Raw genomic sequence first — 15,123 nt, 5'->3', positions numbered from 1 at the left:
TACATTCACCTTTAAAATAAACAAATAAATGCACTTTATCGTACAGGTAGGCACTTACACAATGACAGGAATACTCCACACTTGATCTTAGCCAAAAGGCCAAGAAGCGATGACAGGAATACTCAATGAACTACCACAGCACAGCACCCTGGTAGTTCATTGAGAACTACAAGCCGACAGCCGCAAAGGGTGGTACATGTAGAACTTTGTGAATGAATGATGCAGCTGTGAGGATGGAGCCCCACACAGCCGAGCTCCTTTCAAAAAGTGACTGCTGGTACGGGGAACTTCTCCATGTTCTGTCATACAGAGGCAGCAGATCACCAAGCGGCTACAGGAGTGGGAGCATGTTATATGCTCCATCCTAATGTTCCCAAAGGTGAACTTGAACCTGAAAATGATTTTAATGATATATTCTCCCATAATGTATTGAGGTTCTGGGCACAGTAACACTTGGTGACCAATCAGAATGTGCATTATTAAGATGAGACCCAATGAAGTGATGTGGGTTCTTGCTCCATCTTTTGAGTAAGGGCCTGTGTTGACAAGCTTTTATTCACACCAGAACTGCTTCTCTTACATTACAAGACAAGGGGAATAGGAAAACAGCTTGAAGCAGGCAGGTGCAGCTTAGGAGGTCAAGTCTGTCAGTGGACTGTGAATGATTTCAGGAGGGTATCAAACTGATCTTATAAAAGAGATATCGGCTTTAAAAAAAACAACATATCCACCTAGGTGGATGCAGCATTGATCTGATGCTGAATCTGTCCCCTTCTGGCTCTGCAGTGAGAACTGAGCGATCACCACTGACCATTAAATTGGTACTGCGCAACAGTGAGGACTGCTGCTAACACCTATCACACTCTAACAAGAATGTGTAAATACATATAAACATTGGGATGCAAGCGTGTTTTTGGCACATTTCTTTTTTGAATAAAAAGGTTGTACACTATTGAAGCTTTCCTTTCTCTTTGGCATATTCCCTACGGTCCGGTACCAACACAAAGTTCTGGCATACACCTTCGAGGTCTGGCACATGGAAGATCTGCGATTCTTTTGGAGGGGCTATCCAGCGCATATGTAGCAGAGTGGAGAGTTACCCAAAGTGTGTTGGACCCACTGGAAACAGGGGTCTAACTTTATGGTGAGTGTGGTGGAAAAGGGGGAGCACATGTGGAAGCACCAGTCCTGTTTATCACTCAGTGCACTGAAGCATAAGAAATGGGTTTTATGGACTATATTTGCACATGGCTTTGAAATTGATTTATGCACAGACTATTTAGTTAATATTTGTATTGTATACTGCACATTATGTATTAAATACCTGTATTAGCAGTCAACATTTTAAATGGGGGAGGAGTATTATAGCACATACACTATTTTAACCACTTGCCACCCAGCCTATAGTCAAAATGAAGGCCAGGCGAACCTCTTGTCCCTCCAGGAGAGCGTCATATGACGTCCTTCCCGGATCACGCTTTGTGCGTGCCCTCAGAGCCACGTTGTGGTGAGATCTGTCACCAGCCATCTATCTCGGACACAGCCGATGACAGATCTGTGTACTGGCCCCGTTGCCAGTGCTGTGACCAATAACAGCAGGTCACATGACAGTTGTATACAATGGATGGCTTCCTTTCATGCCATCCATTGTATACAAGTGTGTCTAGCTGTGAATGGTCAGTGATCACATGTACAGGCTGAGCCAATCACAGCTCATCTGTGTCATGTGATTAGCCATGGCCAATCACAGCTGATCACAACAAAAAAAAAACCTTGAATGAATCGATTTCATTCAGTTAAATGCTTGCTGATGGCAAAGAAATTCTTTGTTATAAGCAATCAAATTGTGTAAAAAAAAAAAATACTGATCACTTCCCCAAAGTAGTACAACTTTACTATGGTAACATTATACTACTTTGGTCATAGTGTGATATGAAAAAAAAAAAAAATCTTATAAAAAGAGAAACAAAATTTAATAAAAAAATTTATAACATTTTTTTTTTTTTGTACTGTCACCAGTCAGTGTCCCTGATCACCACCACAACCAGTTATATGCTGATGCTGTACTGCACTGGTGACAGTATGTAAAAAAAATAAAAATTTTTTCATTTGTTTTTTCCAAAAAATTATGCCAAAAAAATTGCAACTTCAAAAAACTCGCCATGCCTCTTATGAAGTACGTCGGACTGTCTACTTTGCAAAAAGAGGTAATTTGGGGGATATCTGTACTGTTCTGACATTTTTGGGCCTCAATAAATTAGACCAGTCAGTACTTCAGGATTGATCAATATTCAGATCTATACCATAGTTTGTGAACTCTATAACTTTCCTACAGACTACAGTGGGGAACGAAAGTTTGGGCACCCCAGCTAAACATTTGTATTAATGTGCATAAAGAAGCCAAGGAAAGATGGAAAAATCTCCAAAAGGCATCAAATTACAGATTAGACATTCTTATAATATGTCAACAAAAGTTAGATTTTATTTCCATCATTTACACTTTCAAAATAACAGAAAACAAAAAAATGGCGTCTGCAAAAGTTTGGGCACCCTGCAGAATTTATAGCATGCACTGCCCCCTTTGCCAAGCTGAGACCTGCCAGTGTCATGGATTGTTCTCAATCATCGTCTGGGAAGACCAGGTGATGTCAATCTCAAAGGTTTTAAATGCCCAGACTCATCTGACCTTGCCCCAACAATCAGCACCATGGGTTCTTCTAAGCAGTTGTCTAGAGAACTAAAACTGAAAATAGTTGACGCTCACAAAGCAGGAGAAGGCTATAAGAAGATAGCAAAGCGTTTTCAGATGTCAATATCCTCTGTTCGGAATGTAATTAAGAAATGGCAGTCATCAGGAACAGTCGAAGTTAAAGCAAGATCTGGAAGACCAAGAAGAATATCAGACAGAACAGCTCGCAGGATTGTGAGAAAAACAATTCAAAACCCACGTTTGACTGCACGATCCCTCCAGAAAGATCTGGCAGACACTGGAGTTGTGGTACACTATTCCACTATAAAGAGATACTTGTACAAATATGGTCTTCATGGAAGAGCCATCAGAAGAAAACCTCTTCTACGTCCTCATCACAAAAATCATCGTTTGAACTTTGCAAATGAACATATAGACAAGCCTGATGCATTTTGGAAACAAGTTCTGTGGACCGATGAGGTTAAAATTGAACTTTTTGGCCAGAATGAGCAAAGGTACGTTTGGAGAAGAAGGGGCACAGAATTTAATGAAAAGAACCTCTGTTAAACTGTTAAGCATGGGGTTGGATCAATCATGCTTTGGGGTTGTGTTGCAGCCAGTGGCACAGGGAACATCTCATGAGTAGAAGGAAAAATGGATTCAATAAAATTTCAGCAAATTTTGGATGGTAACTTGATGCCATCTGTGAAAAAGCTAAAGTTAAAGAGAGGATGGCTTCTACAAATGGATAATGATCTTAAACACACTTTGAAATCCACGGGGGATTACATCAAGAGGCGTAAACTGAAGGTTTTGCCATGGCCTTCACAATCTCCTGACCTCAACATAATTGAAAATCTATGGATAGACCTTAAAAGAGCAATGCATGACAGACAGCCCAGAAATCTCAAAGGACTGGAAGACTTTTGTAAGGAAGAATGGGCAAAGATACCTCAAACAAGAATTGAAAGACTCTTGGCTGGCTCCAAAAAGCGTTTACAAGCTGTGATACTTGCCAAAGGGGGCAGTACAAGATATTAACTCTGCAGGGTGCCCAAACTTTTCCAGACGCCATTTTTTTGTTTTCTGTTATTTTCAAAGTGTAAATGATGGAAATAAAATCTAACTTTTGTTGACATATTATAAGAATGTCTAATCTGTAATTTGCTGCCTTTTGGAGATTTTTCCATCTTTCCTTGGCTTCTTTATGCACATTAATACAAATTTTTAGGTGGGGTGCCCAAACTTTCGATCCCCACTGTACATAGTAAACACTGATTTGGGTTATTTTCACCAAAGACATGTAGCAGAATACATCTTGGCCTAAATTTATGAAGAACAATTATTTATTTGCAAATTTTTATAACAGAAACAAAGAAAAACGTGTTTTTAAAAAAAAAAAATGTTGGTCTTTTTTTGTTAATTTACCAAAAAATAAAAACTTCAATGGTGATTAAATACCACCAGAAGAAAGCTCTAGTTGTGTGAACAAAATGATAAAATTTTAGTTTGGGTACAATGTTGTATGACCGCGCAATTGTCATTCAAAGTGTGAAAGTGCTGAAACCTGAAAAATGGCCTGGGCAGGAAGAGGGTAAAAGTGCCCGGTATTGATGTGGTTAATGATTGTTTCACCATAGATATATATTGCATTTTGCAAGGTATTCCATATTCTGGGGGAGGTGCACTATAGCACCTCATTCCAAAATAGTAATTTACCACTTCACATTTTTTGACTAGGAGGGGGAATTATAATTAAAATTTAAATTTATTTTCATCTACTCACTTTGTGGAATCAGCTAAGGAGATTCTTGTTGCATTTGATGTTTTCTGCCACACCCACCTGACCCACTCTCAATAAGGGAGCGCTCTGTAGGACGTTAAGACTCCCAAGGATCATCTCATTTCATTTCCTCAGTTCTAGGAAGGAGGAAGGTGTCCTGTAGTACGGAAAGGTTTTTGGTATTTCAGGGATCCAAACCCATCATATAGAAAATACATTCCTATTGAGGGAGTTACAATACTTTACCTTTTTTTTTTTAGGATCAGCGCTACACCCCAATGTTTATATGAAAATACCCCTGACCACTCAGTCCCCCCCCCCCACTCTGAGCTGAGAGCCGTGACTGTCAGTTACTGGCTGTCTGCTCTGCCCCTCCAGCACTCACTGGTGCGCTGGGCTGTGGAGGGGAGGGAGTAGCTGGCTCAGGCTTTCAGAGGATCACCGAGAGGCTGAGCCAGGTGCTGGTCTAATTTTCCATATGACCATATGGTTAGGATCTTTTCAGAGCCTGGACCAGCTCTGTGATGCCAGCTGACAGTGGGCTGAAAACAGGTCACAGGAATGCAGAACGGACTGCACTCCTGTGATCCACAGAAGTACAGTTTTAAATGGAAGCAGAATGTACTTGAGATCACACTGCATTTTCCCATCAACATGGGCCAGAGGGCTAAATCTAAAGTAAAAGCATTTTTTAATCTTTTGGGAAGAGGGTAAAGGATATAGCCTCCAATCTGCCCCCCAGCTTACTATTGCCCTTTTTCTGTGCCCTGCTTCAGAGATTCACTTCTTCTTTTGTCCAGATGAAGATTGTGTAACTGTTGCAGGTGACACCTGTACCCACTTTGGAGCAAAATCCTTTCAGGGTTATGTCCATAGGAAAGGCAGTGAAGATAAAATGCACAGGGGTTCTATCCATTCCCTTCTCTAGCCTTTCCAAAAAAAAGTCCACTTTGCAATAAAAAGGTTAACATTAGAAAACACTGGCATACAAATACCTTACACCAAAGTGTGCAGTGTGGCAGAGCTGAGTAAATCTAAGAACTGGATTGGCAGAAAGACAAATCCTTTGGCAGGTAAGCACACTTCTCTTACATGTCTGGAGTTCAGCTTTAATAACATGTAAATATTATTTATACACATATATCAGTGTATCAGTTTAGACACAGTGGTGCAAGAAATGGAGACAGTGCAGTAAGGTCACTAAGCAAACGTTTGTAAAGACAACATAATGACCTTGTATACAGCATCACATTTTACAAAAGTATTAGTTCAAATGACTGAGAGAAGGAAACATTTCTGAGGCTAAAGCAGGCCATAGATGGGTCAAAATTCGGCCGAAAATTCGTCCGAAAGAATAGTCGGCCGATTTTCGGATCGTTAGTGGGTGAATTGGTCGGCTGTTTTTCGTGATTTTGACACATTTTTTAAATTGGTCATGTTGGAAAAAAACCGGCCGATTGTTTTCTTTCTTTTGGTGGTATTTAATAGCTAGTGGGGTTTTTATTGTTTGCACTATAGAAAAAAAAGCATAAAAATTAAAAAAAAAAAAAGTAGTTTTTCTTTGTATTATAAAATTTTGGAAACAGGTAATTTTTCTCCCTCACTGATGTGCATTGATGAGGCTGCACTGATAGGCAGCACTGATGAGGTGGCAGGGATAGGCAGCACTGATGAGGTGGCCCTTGTAGGCATTGATGAGGAGGCACTGATTATGCTGCACTGATATGCAGCAATGATGGGCACTGAAGAGAACTAATAGGTGGCACTGCTGGGTGGCGCTGATGGGCACTACTGGGTGGCCCTGATGGGCACTACTGGGTGGCCCTGATTATCAGTACAGATCTGCTCTGTGACATTTGTGTAATTGGACACAGCTGATCACGTGGTAAAAGGCCGTTGTGATTAGCCTTTTACATAGTGATCACTGTGTCCTACGGACACAGCTAATCACATGACTGACAGTGCTGGGTGCATGCTGCTGGGGGTGCGTGTTCTGGGAGGACGTCATATGACGCCCTCCCAGAACTGGACAACTGCACTGTAGCCGTCATTTGACTATAGCACAGTTGTAACTGGTTAAGACACTTTGACGAAGGGTGGGTGGATTTTGGTAAAACAGCACCTACCCTTTTACAGGCAGGGCAATGGCACTAAGCAGAATAAATATTGGGCAAACAGAAAAATAACTTTGCGGTGTGGAGGATAATCAAAGCCACAACATCCCTCAAAAAACGTATACATAATCACTTAATCAGAGTGGGACTTTTAAGGTGCAAAATACAAGTCTAAGACCAATGATAAAATGATACAATTGTACTACAGTATATTACATATTCAGACAAATATTAAGAAACCATTTAAAAAGGAGACACGTGGGAATAGATAAAAACAAATATCTAAACTCGCCTCCATCCTACAAGATCAGTCTAATGCTGCAGCTGTCCCCCACCAACTCTAAGCCTGAGAACTAAGCGATCATTGATTCGTTTTTGGTCAGCTCTGAGCAGAGAGGGGTGACTGTCAGTCACCCCTCTCTGCTCTGCTCCTCTAGCACTCATAGGAGCACTAGGCTGGAGAGGGGGTGGGAGAAGCTGGCTCAGGCTCTCTGCGATGTGACATTGCAAGGATCCTTCAAGAGCCTGGACAGCTCTGTAAAGTCAGCCGATAGCAGGCTTCAGCCCACTGTTGGCTAATTCTGGGACACAGGAATGCCCAAGTAAGTGCACTCCTGTGACCCACAAGTGAAGTATGACCAAAAAAAAAAAAAAAAAAAAAAAGCTTTGGTCATACTCAGTGGCGCCCCGAGGCAGGTGACGGGGTTGCAGTCCGCACACCGGGCGACACCGACCGCACGGGGTGACACCGGACCTGCTCCACAAAAAGGGAAGTTTTAAAGCAAGGTGACGATCCCCACAGGATGGATCCGATCCATCCTGTGGGGATTGTCGGCTTACTTTACAACTCACCTTTTCTTGGAGCGGGTCCGGTGTCACCCCATATAGGTTGCATGCCGATGATCCTGCGGGGATTGTCGGCATGCAACCTATACAGGGTGACACCGGTGTAGCGGCAAGATGTGTCTCCCATGTAGATATGTCCCCCCTGAAGCAAATTGGCATGGAAGGGGTTACTTCACCAAAGGTACATGGTTGGATACAGTAGTTCTATCATCGATTGATCGCGCCTGAAACCGGGACATGCGCAGTTGCTTCAGGGGGGACATATCTACATGGGAGACACATCTTGCCGCTACACCGGACCCGCTCCAAGAAAAGGTAAGTTGTAAGGAAAGCCGACGATCCCCGCAGGATGGATCGGATCTGCGGATTGAGCATAATGGAACGGAGTCTGATCCATTATGCTCAATCCGCAGATCTGATCCATTCTGCGGGGATCGTCGGAGGGGGTGTCACCAAGTGTTACCACACCAGGTGATACCAACCCTAGGGACGCCTCTGGTTGTACTTATCTTTTTAAAAAATATTTTTTTTTGCAATTCCACACCAAAGTTTGGTATGAAGTTGCATGACATTTTTTAGTAGTGGGAAATAGCTTTTCAAGCACATGGCATGATCACCCTGTGTTTGTGTGGCCTCATACAGGTGTTCCAGTCTCCTCCCATAATGCATAGACATATTGGTGGGTTAACTGAGATCTAACCAAACTGGCACTAAAGAATTAATGGATCTGAGTGATCCAAAAGGCGTGTTGACCCTTTTGGGTCTCAGCAAGGAGGTGAGGGGGCGTGCCTGCCATCTAAGGATATATGCTCACCACTTACACCAGCACTATAGCACGTGGTTTGAAGATATAGGCACATTTTGGCAGTAATTGCCATCTTTGCTATTCCTGGCAATTTGTTGGACACTTTTTATCGTTTTATGTGTTTATGAAGTTTATGTTTATATATTGTGCTTAACATTATTCACTAGTCACTTTATTTGGTTTATATCACAATTTTGGGATACACTTTATATATCATTCACTTTGTTTGTGATCATATCCCTTATTTTGGGATCCACTGTATATAGCAACTAGTCTTTTGGGGTTTGGTCCCAAGTGGGACTGGGTATTGTCACTGTATGACGGTGTGGGCATAGGACCAGCTTCATCATATGCACTTTGTGTACTGATAATATCACAGTTTGAGACACTGTTTTTCTAGATCTTGAAAGATCTATCACTTATATATTTATATTCATTCATTTATGTGATTTATGTTTTTTATCTTATTATTGTGGCGTTTGCACATCAGTGCTACACCACTATTATATTTTATTACTTAAGTGATTTGGCAACTGGCCACATGCCACAATGAACTATGGGGTTTTACCTTCCATCAAACTGCAAGTGTAAACAAGCCTTTACTGTCCTGAGCCCCTTACAGGGCTGCTTTCATACTGATGCACTGCGGCTTTCCTGCAGGCTAGCTGCACTGAGCCATAGACATCTATTACATCTTGCAAGTGTGGTGCACTCTCTGAAAGCGCACTAAAACTCCTTCATTCAGGAGTTTTGGTACTTTCATTTATCAAGTTTCTCCTTGGCCTCCTTGATCGGTACAAGTGAATAATCCCACAGGTTTGTTAATCTCTCACTATGTCTGAGTTCCTTCCCCCTTACCCAGATCTGGCATGAAACAGCAATGTTCCTGAACCTCTTTCTCCATGATAACGTTCTCAAGTGGCCTGACTATGATCTATCACAAAGCAGTGATCAAGCAAAGTACTGGCCAGTACAGGCATTTACAGTGTCAGAACATCACATGGTACCAGGTGAATAAGGCTACATGGGAAAGAACCAACCAGACACAAGTGGGCTAAGGCTCTAAATGCAGATGTAGTGCAAGTTATCTTATATCCTATTCATTATGTCAATACTTCTATATAACCACTACATTTTAAAAAGGTAATTAGGCACTTATATCATGTTTGAAAACAACAGTCCCCTTTAAAGTGATGAAGCCTTCATTCTTCAAGAACAGGTGAAACTGCATCAGCTGGCTTTATTGGTTTCTAATAAACTGACAGGCTGAGTACTGGTCCAGCCCTAAGGATTGGTACCAAAATCTTTTTCATACTTGTTCAAAATTCAGTAAACCCCCCTCATTTTGAAGAAAGAGTTTCAACGACTCCATTTTTATTGCTTTTAAGTCCATCTCATATGGGTTCCATGTGCTGTATCCCTGGTCTGCAAGTTGTACAGAATGCCTATCAGGCAGACTTGTATCAGGGTCCACTGCAGGGGTAATTAACTGTCCATCAAGGAAAATTTCATGGAGCTGATCACCAGCTTTAACTGGCTGATCTCTAGCCATATCAAAGATAGGGTCCACTAAATCTTGACCTGAAGCATCCATAAATTCCATGGCAGAAAACATATTTGGATCTTCCAAGGAATTCTGGAAAAATCTCTCTTGGGCTTCCCTGAGCTGTTCTATAGACAGGACACCATGGTCAGATTGGATAGATACTTCTTGCCTCAGTAGACCTTTATTGAGTTCTCCCAGTAATGGATCTTCTCCTATCAAGCGTGGTTCCTGAATGCAGACTACTGCTGATGTTACTTCTGGAAGTAATGGTTGTACAACTGACACCAATGGATCTGTATCAGACAGGTAAGGTTCAACTTGGGTGCTTGAAGCTCCAATCACAATTGTGGGATCTAAAACCTTGACTGAATCTGGCTTCGAGATAAGTGGTTCCACCACATAGACTGAAGTTTCAGGGAAACGTATCCTTGGGCAGACTTTGCGGGTGATGTTATCATCCATATCCTCTTCCTCCTCTGTGTCTTCTATGTCCTCAACTGGTATCAACAAACACTCTTTCTCAAACCAACCCAAGTTACATTTCTGCCATTCGCTGCACCTCCCTATCGCCTTTACTAAACGTCGGTAGCTTGGATGTTCTTCATGGCTGACAGTTAGCTGTACATGTGGTTGGTGCTGCTCCTGTCTCTGTATCCGGAAGAAAAGTTCTTGCAGATTTTCAGTCAATGAATATTTTGGGCAGATTTCCAGCAGTGAGGGTATGTCTGCTGGAGTGGAGATGCTGCTGAAATATGCTACCACATAATGACCATAGGGCATTGTTTTCTGGAAGTCTGGGAGAATGAGTGATAGTGTAGGGGTAAAGAGGTCCTCTATTGGATGTTCTCGGTCTTCCCTCAAAGTCATCTTTTGCTTCTTAACATTCTGCATCGCCTTCCACTTCTCTTGCACCCCTCTGGAACAAAGGATTAGAATTGTCCCATTTGTTTTCTTTATTTCATCTTTTTGGCGGTCCAACCAAGCCATGGGAGTTATGGCGCTCATTTCTAGAACATGAAAGCGGTCTAGCACCACATCCATGCCCCACGCTGACCGCATAAAATCGGCCAACCTTATCACCACTTTAATATAGTGTCCATGATCTGCAGAGTACACCAACCACACCTTCTTTCTGGTTGGAGTTCCTTCCCCCTTACCGGGAGATCCCAGTGGACTTGGTGTGACTTTCTCTGCAGAGGAAAAAAAAAAAAAGAAAAGAGTATCAGCAAAAGTGAAAGAATAGAAGATGGACTTACCTGAAAGACTACCAATCTAGATTTAGAATTGACCCAAAAGTATGTAGACACCTGATCATTACACATCTATGATCTTCTTGGACATCCAAGTCCAAAACCATGGGCATTAATATGGACATGCACCCTTGGGGTTAAAACAGTCTCCGCTCTTTCAGGAAGGCTTTCCACAAGATTTTTAAGTGTGTGGGAAATTTGTGCCCTTTCATGAGGCCAAGTACTGATTGATGATGGATAAGAAGACCTGGCTCACAATCAAGGTGTTCAGTAGGGTTGATATTAGGGCTCTGTGCAGGCCACTCAAGTTCATCTACACCAAACTGGTCAGCCCATGACTATAGTGAGATGGCTTTGGGTCCCATAACTCAATAATTTGGAGGTCTGTCTAAATAAATGTTACCGTTTTGTGTACCCAAAAGAAACCTAAAGTCTATATGAATATATTTCCCCTGCATTTTGTTTTTCAAAGCATTACATTTTTCTGTACTTGCAGGGTCTTTAAAAGGATAAAATACAGTGCCTTGAAAAAGTATTCATACTCCTTGAAATTTTCCAGATTTTGTCATATTACAGCCAAAAATGTAAATGTATTTTATTGGGAGTTTATGTGTAAGACCAAATGTTTATGTGTAAGGAAAATGTTAAATGGTTTTCAACATTTTTTACAAATAAATATCTGAAAAGTGTACCATGCATTTGTATTCAGCCCCCTTTACTCTGATACCCCTAACTAAAATCTAATGGAACCAATTGCCTTCATAACCTGTGTGCAATTTAATCTCAGTATAAATACAGCTGTTCTGTGAAGCCCTCAGAGGTTTGTTAGAGAACATTAGTGAACAAACAGCATCATGAAGGCCAAGGAACACACAAGACAGGACAGGGATAAAGTTGTGGAGAAGTTTAAAGCAGGGTTAGGGTATACAAAAATATCCCAATCTTTGAACATCGCAAGGATCACTGTTCAATCCATCATCCAAAAATGTAAAGCGTATGGCACAACTGCAAACCTACCAAGACATGGCTGTCCACCTAAACTGACAGGCTGGGCAAGGCGAGCATTAATCAGAGCAGCCAAGAGGCCCATGGTAACTCTGGAGGAGCTGCAGAGATCCACAGTCCCCTACAATGATCTTTTGTTTTTTCTGTATATTTAAAGTGGATCTCCACCTCTCTGGGGTTGCCTAACCCTAATGTTTGGGTTTTAGATAGATGTTTGGCAATGTATTTTTGCAATGTCACACTCATTCTGTCCCACATGCTCACCACAATTACCTGAAAGGTTGAAGCAATCTGAAAGAGGAAAAAAAAAAAAAACATTAATACTCATTACTTGAGAAAAAAAAAAGTGTCCCTCTATTTTTCTGCATTCTGAGTCACACTGTGCCCACGGAGCTGGATTTGGCACTAGGAACAGTGACTCACAATCCGCAGAACACCCACAACAAAATCAGAGAAGAATGGAACAGATGTGAACACCACCATCCACTGAGAACCGCAAATTATACTTAAAGCTAAACTCCAGTTAGAATTTTAATGCATCTTTTTAAAAGCAACCCCCTACTGTAGCTGACTCCAGCACTGCCAGAATCAGTCACCCTAAAAGAGGCAACATCCGCAGGCCTTGATTGATTTATCTTTCAGTTCATAAATCTGAACCCAACTATTCTCTCCCCTTCACTCAGGCTACCATCATGTTAACATCCTTGTATAATCTTTGCAGGGGTAAATGTGTATGGTAGATCTGTTTTTTGCTGCCCTTCTTCCCCCCTCTTGGTCTGTCCAGTCCATGCACATCCTTACCTCTTGATGTATAGCATATGAACATGGCGGGTAAATGATGGAAACGTGCAGGTATGTGGACAGTTACTTGAGAGCAAAGAACTGCCCAGTCACTGGCCACAGCTCTCACTACAGTTCCCGAGAATCATGGGAAACATAGTTCTGTGAGCCACAGCTAGATCTGGGGGGTGTGGGGTCTCTTTGTAGTCTACAAAACAGCTCTGGTTTGCCTCCCTAGTACTGCAAGTCTTATCTCTCAGCCCTCAATTCCCTCTTGTATTGAACTGTATTGTTACTGTATTGTCTCCCACTATAATGTAAAGCACTGAACAAACCGTTGGCGCTATATAAATCCTGTATAATAATCTCTATATTTGGGAGTCGCATCTCTTTGGTATGGGGAGTCGCATCTCTTTGGTATGGGGAGTCGCATCTCTTTGGTATGGGGAGTCGCATCTCTTTGGTATGGGGAGTCGTATCTCTTTGGTATGGGGAGTCGCATCTCTTTGGTATTGGGAGTCGCATCTCTTTGGTATTGGGAGTCGCATCTCTTTGGTATTGGGAGTCGCATCTCTTTGGTATTGGGAGTCGCATCTCTTTGGTATTGGGAGTCGCATCCCTTTGGTATTGGGAGTCACATCTCTTTGGTACTGTTAATCTCATCTCTTTGGTATTTTATGGGGTGGATTTACTAAAGGCAGTTGCACTCATTTTCCCCAGAGCTTAGTAAATGTAGTAAAGCTCTGCTGATTTCCATCATCCAATGATCTGCAAGCAAAATAAGATTGCTTTTTGTTTTTCTTGCACCTGCTTGGGTATTCTTTACAAAATGAAGCTTCACCACATTCACTAAGCTATGGAGAAAATTTATGTGACTGCACTTGCAAAGTGCACAGTTTATTTGCCTTTAGTAAATCCACCCCTGTGTCTTAGTGCCTTAGTATTTTGTGTCATGCCTCTTTAGTATCGTCAGTCCCATCACTTTAGTGTTGGGAGTCTCATCACATTAGTGTTGGGAGTCTCATCTCTTTGGTACTGGGAGTCTCATCTCTTTGGTACTGGGAGTCTCATCTCTTTGGTACTGGGAGTCTCATCTCTTTGGTACTGGGAGTCTCATCTCTTTGGTACTGGGAGTCTCATCTCTTTGGTACTGGGAGTCTCATCTCTTTCTTATTGGGAATCTCATATCTTTCATATGCTCGGTCTCATCTTTTTAGTATGTTGGGTCTCATATTTTTAGTATGTTGGGTCTCATCTTGTTAGTATGTTGGGTCTCATCTTGTTAGTATGTTGGGTCTCATCTTGTTAGTATGTTGGGTCTCATCTTGTTAGTATGTTGGGTCTCATCTTGTTAGTATGTTGGGTCTCATCTTGTTAGTATGTTGGGTCTCATCTTTTTAGTATGTTGGGTCTCATCTTTTTAGTATGTTGGGTCTCATCTTTTTAGTATGTTGGGTCTCATCTTTTTAGTATGTTGGGTCTCATCTTTTTAGTATGTTGGGTCTCATCTCTTTTGGTATGTTGTTTCTCATCTCTTTGGTACTGGAAGTCTAATCTCTTTAGTATTGTGTGCGCCATCTGTTTAGTATTGGGAGCCTCAGCTCTTTAGGTTTTTAGTCTCAAGCCTCTAGTTTAGCTCCGATTATGCAGAAACAGAAACACTTTTTAGTAGAGTTAGGAAGGGTTTTTGTTTCTGCCTGGGATTTCCCCTCCCAGTCAACCCCATTTGTCTCATTTCTTGCCCTCGTGTCAGTGCGACAGGAAGTGAGGGCGATTTCTCTAACTGGCACACAGACAATAACAAAAGTCTGACACCGGCCCTAACCCTTCCATGCTCCACAAAAAAGTAACAAGTTTATTTTGTGAATGCTTTAAACAAAGTTGAGGCAGCATAGCCTGCAACATACCATACAAGTACAAGGAATTTTTTCTGTTTATTTTGACAGACTCCCAAATGGAAATTAGAACAGACCCACGCATTCTCAGTCCTGTGTCAGTTTACCATTTCCCCGACAATGCCTTCATCTGCTTTTCTCTCCAGGCGCCATTTTTGCTCAAGCATCATCCACCCATCTACTTCCTGGGTGAGATGCCGGCTCACAGAGGACACATCATGTAAATCCTGGTGTCTGTACAGTAGGTCAGGCCCTGCTGCAGCCTCTTACTTTGTGACTTCTAATGTTACAATCAGATAAATGGGGGGCTGCAGCAGACTGATGACATCATCTCAGCCCAGGCAAAATCACTAACTGGAGATCAAAATTACTTTTAAAAGACAAAAGGTGGAGTTTTTCTGAAAAATGAT

The 15,123-nt window shown here is 41.9% G+C and overlaps 1 protein-coding gene across 1 annotated transcript in view; it reads right to left on the bottom strand.

Annotated features, from left to right (window-relative positions):
- Positions 1–5,565: 5,565 nt before the first annotated feature.
- The window catches only part of IL17RA (interleukin 17 receptor A), a 39,830-nt gene continuing 30,272 nt past the window's right edge, over positions 5,566–15,123 (bottom strand). Inside the window, exons 11-12 of the mRNA XM_089671838.1 lie at positions 12,312–12,329; positions 5,566–10,973 (exon numbers count right to left, since the gene is read on the bottom strand). Coding sequence (XP_089527964.1) covers positions 9,547–10,973; positions 12,312–12,329 — 1,445 coding nt within the window. The 3' untranslated portion in view covers positions 5,566–9,546. The remainder of the gene's footprint in view (positions 10,974–12,311; positions 12,330–15,123) is intronic.

Source organism: Staurois parvus, unplaced genomic scaffold, assembly GCF_062004578.1.
Source record: "Staurois parvus isolate SC_StPar_1 unplaced genomic scaffold, SC_StPar_1.0 ptg000114l, whole genome shotgun sequence".
Classification (NCBI taxonomy): Eukaryota; Metazoa; Chordata; class Amphibia; order Anura; family Ranidae; genus Staurois; species Staurois parvus.
Note: the sequence above shows the minus strand (reverse complement) of the source record. Positions and strands in the feature narration are given on the sequence as shown.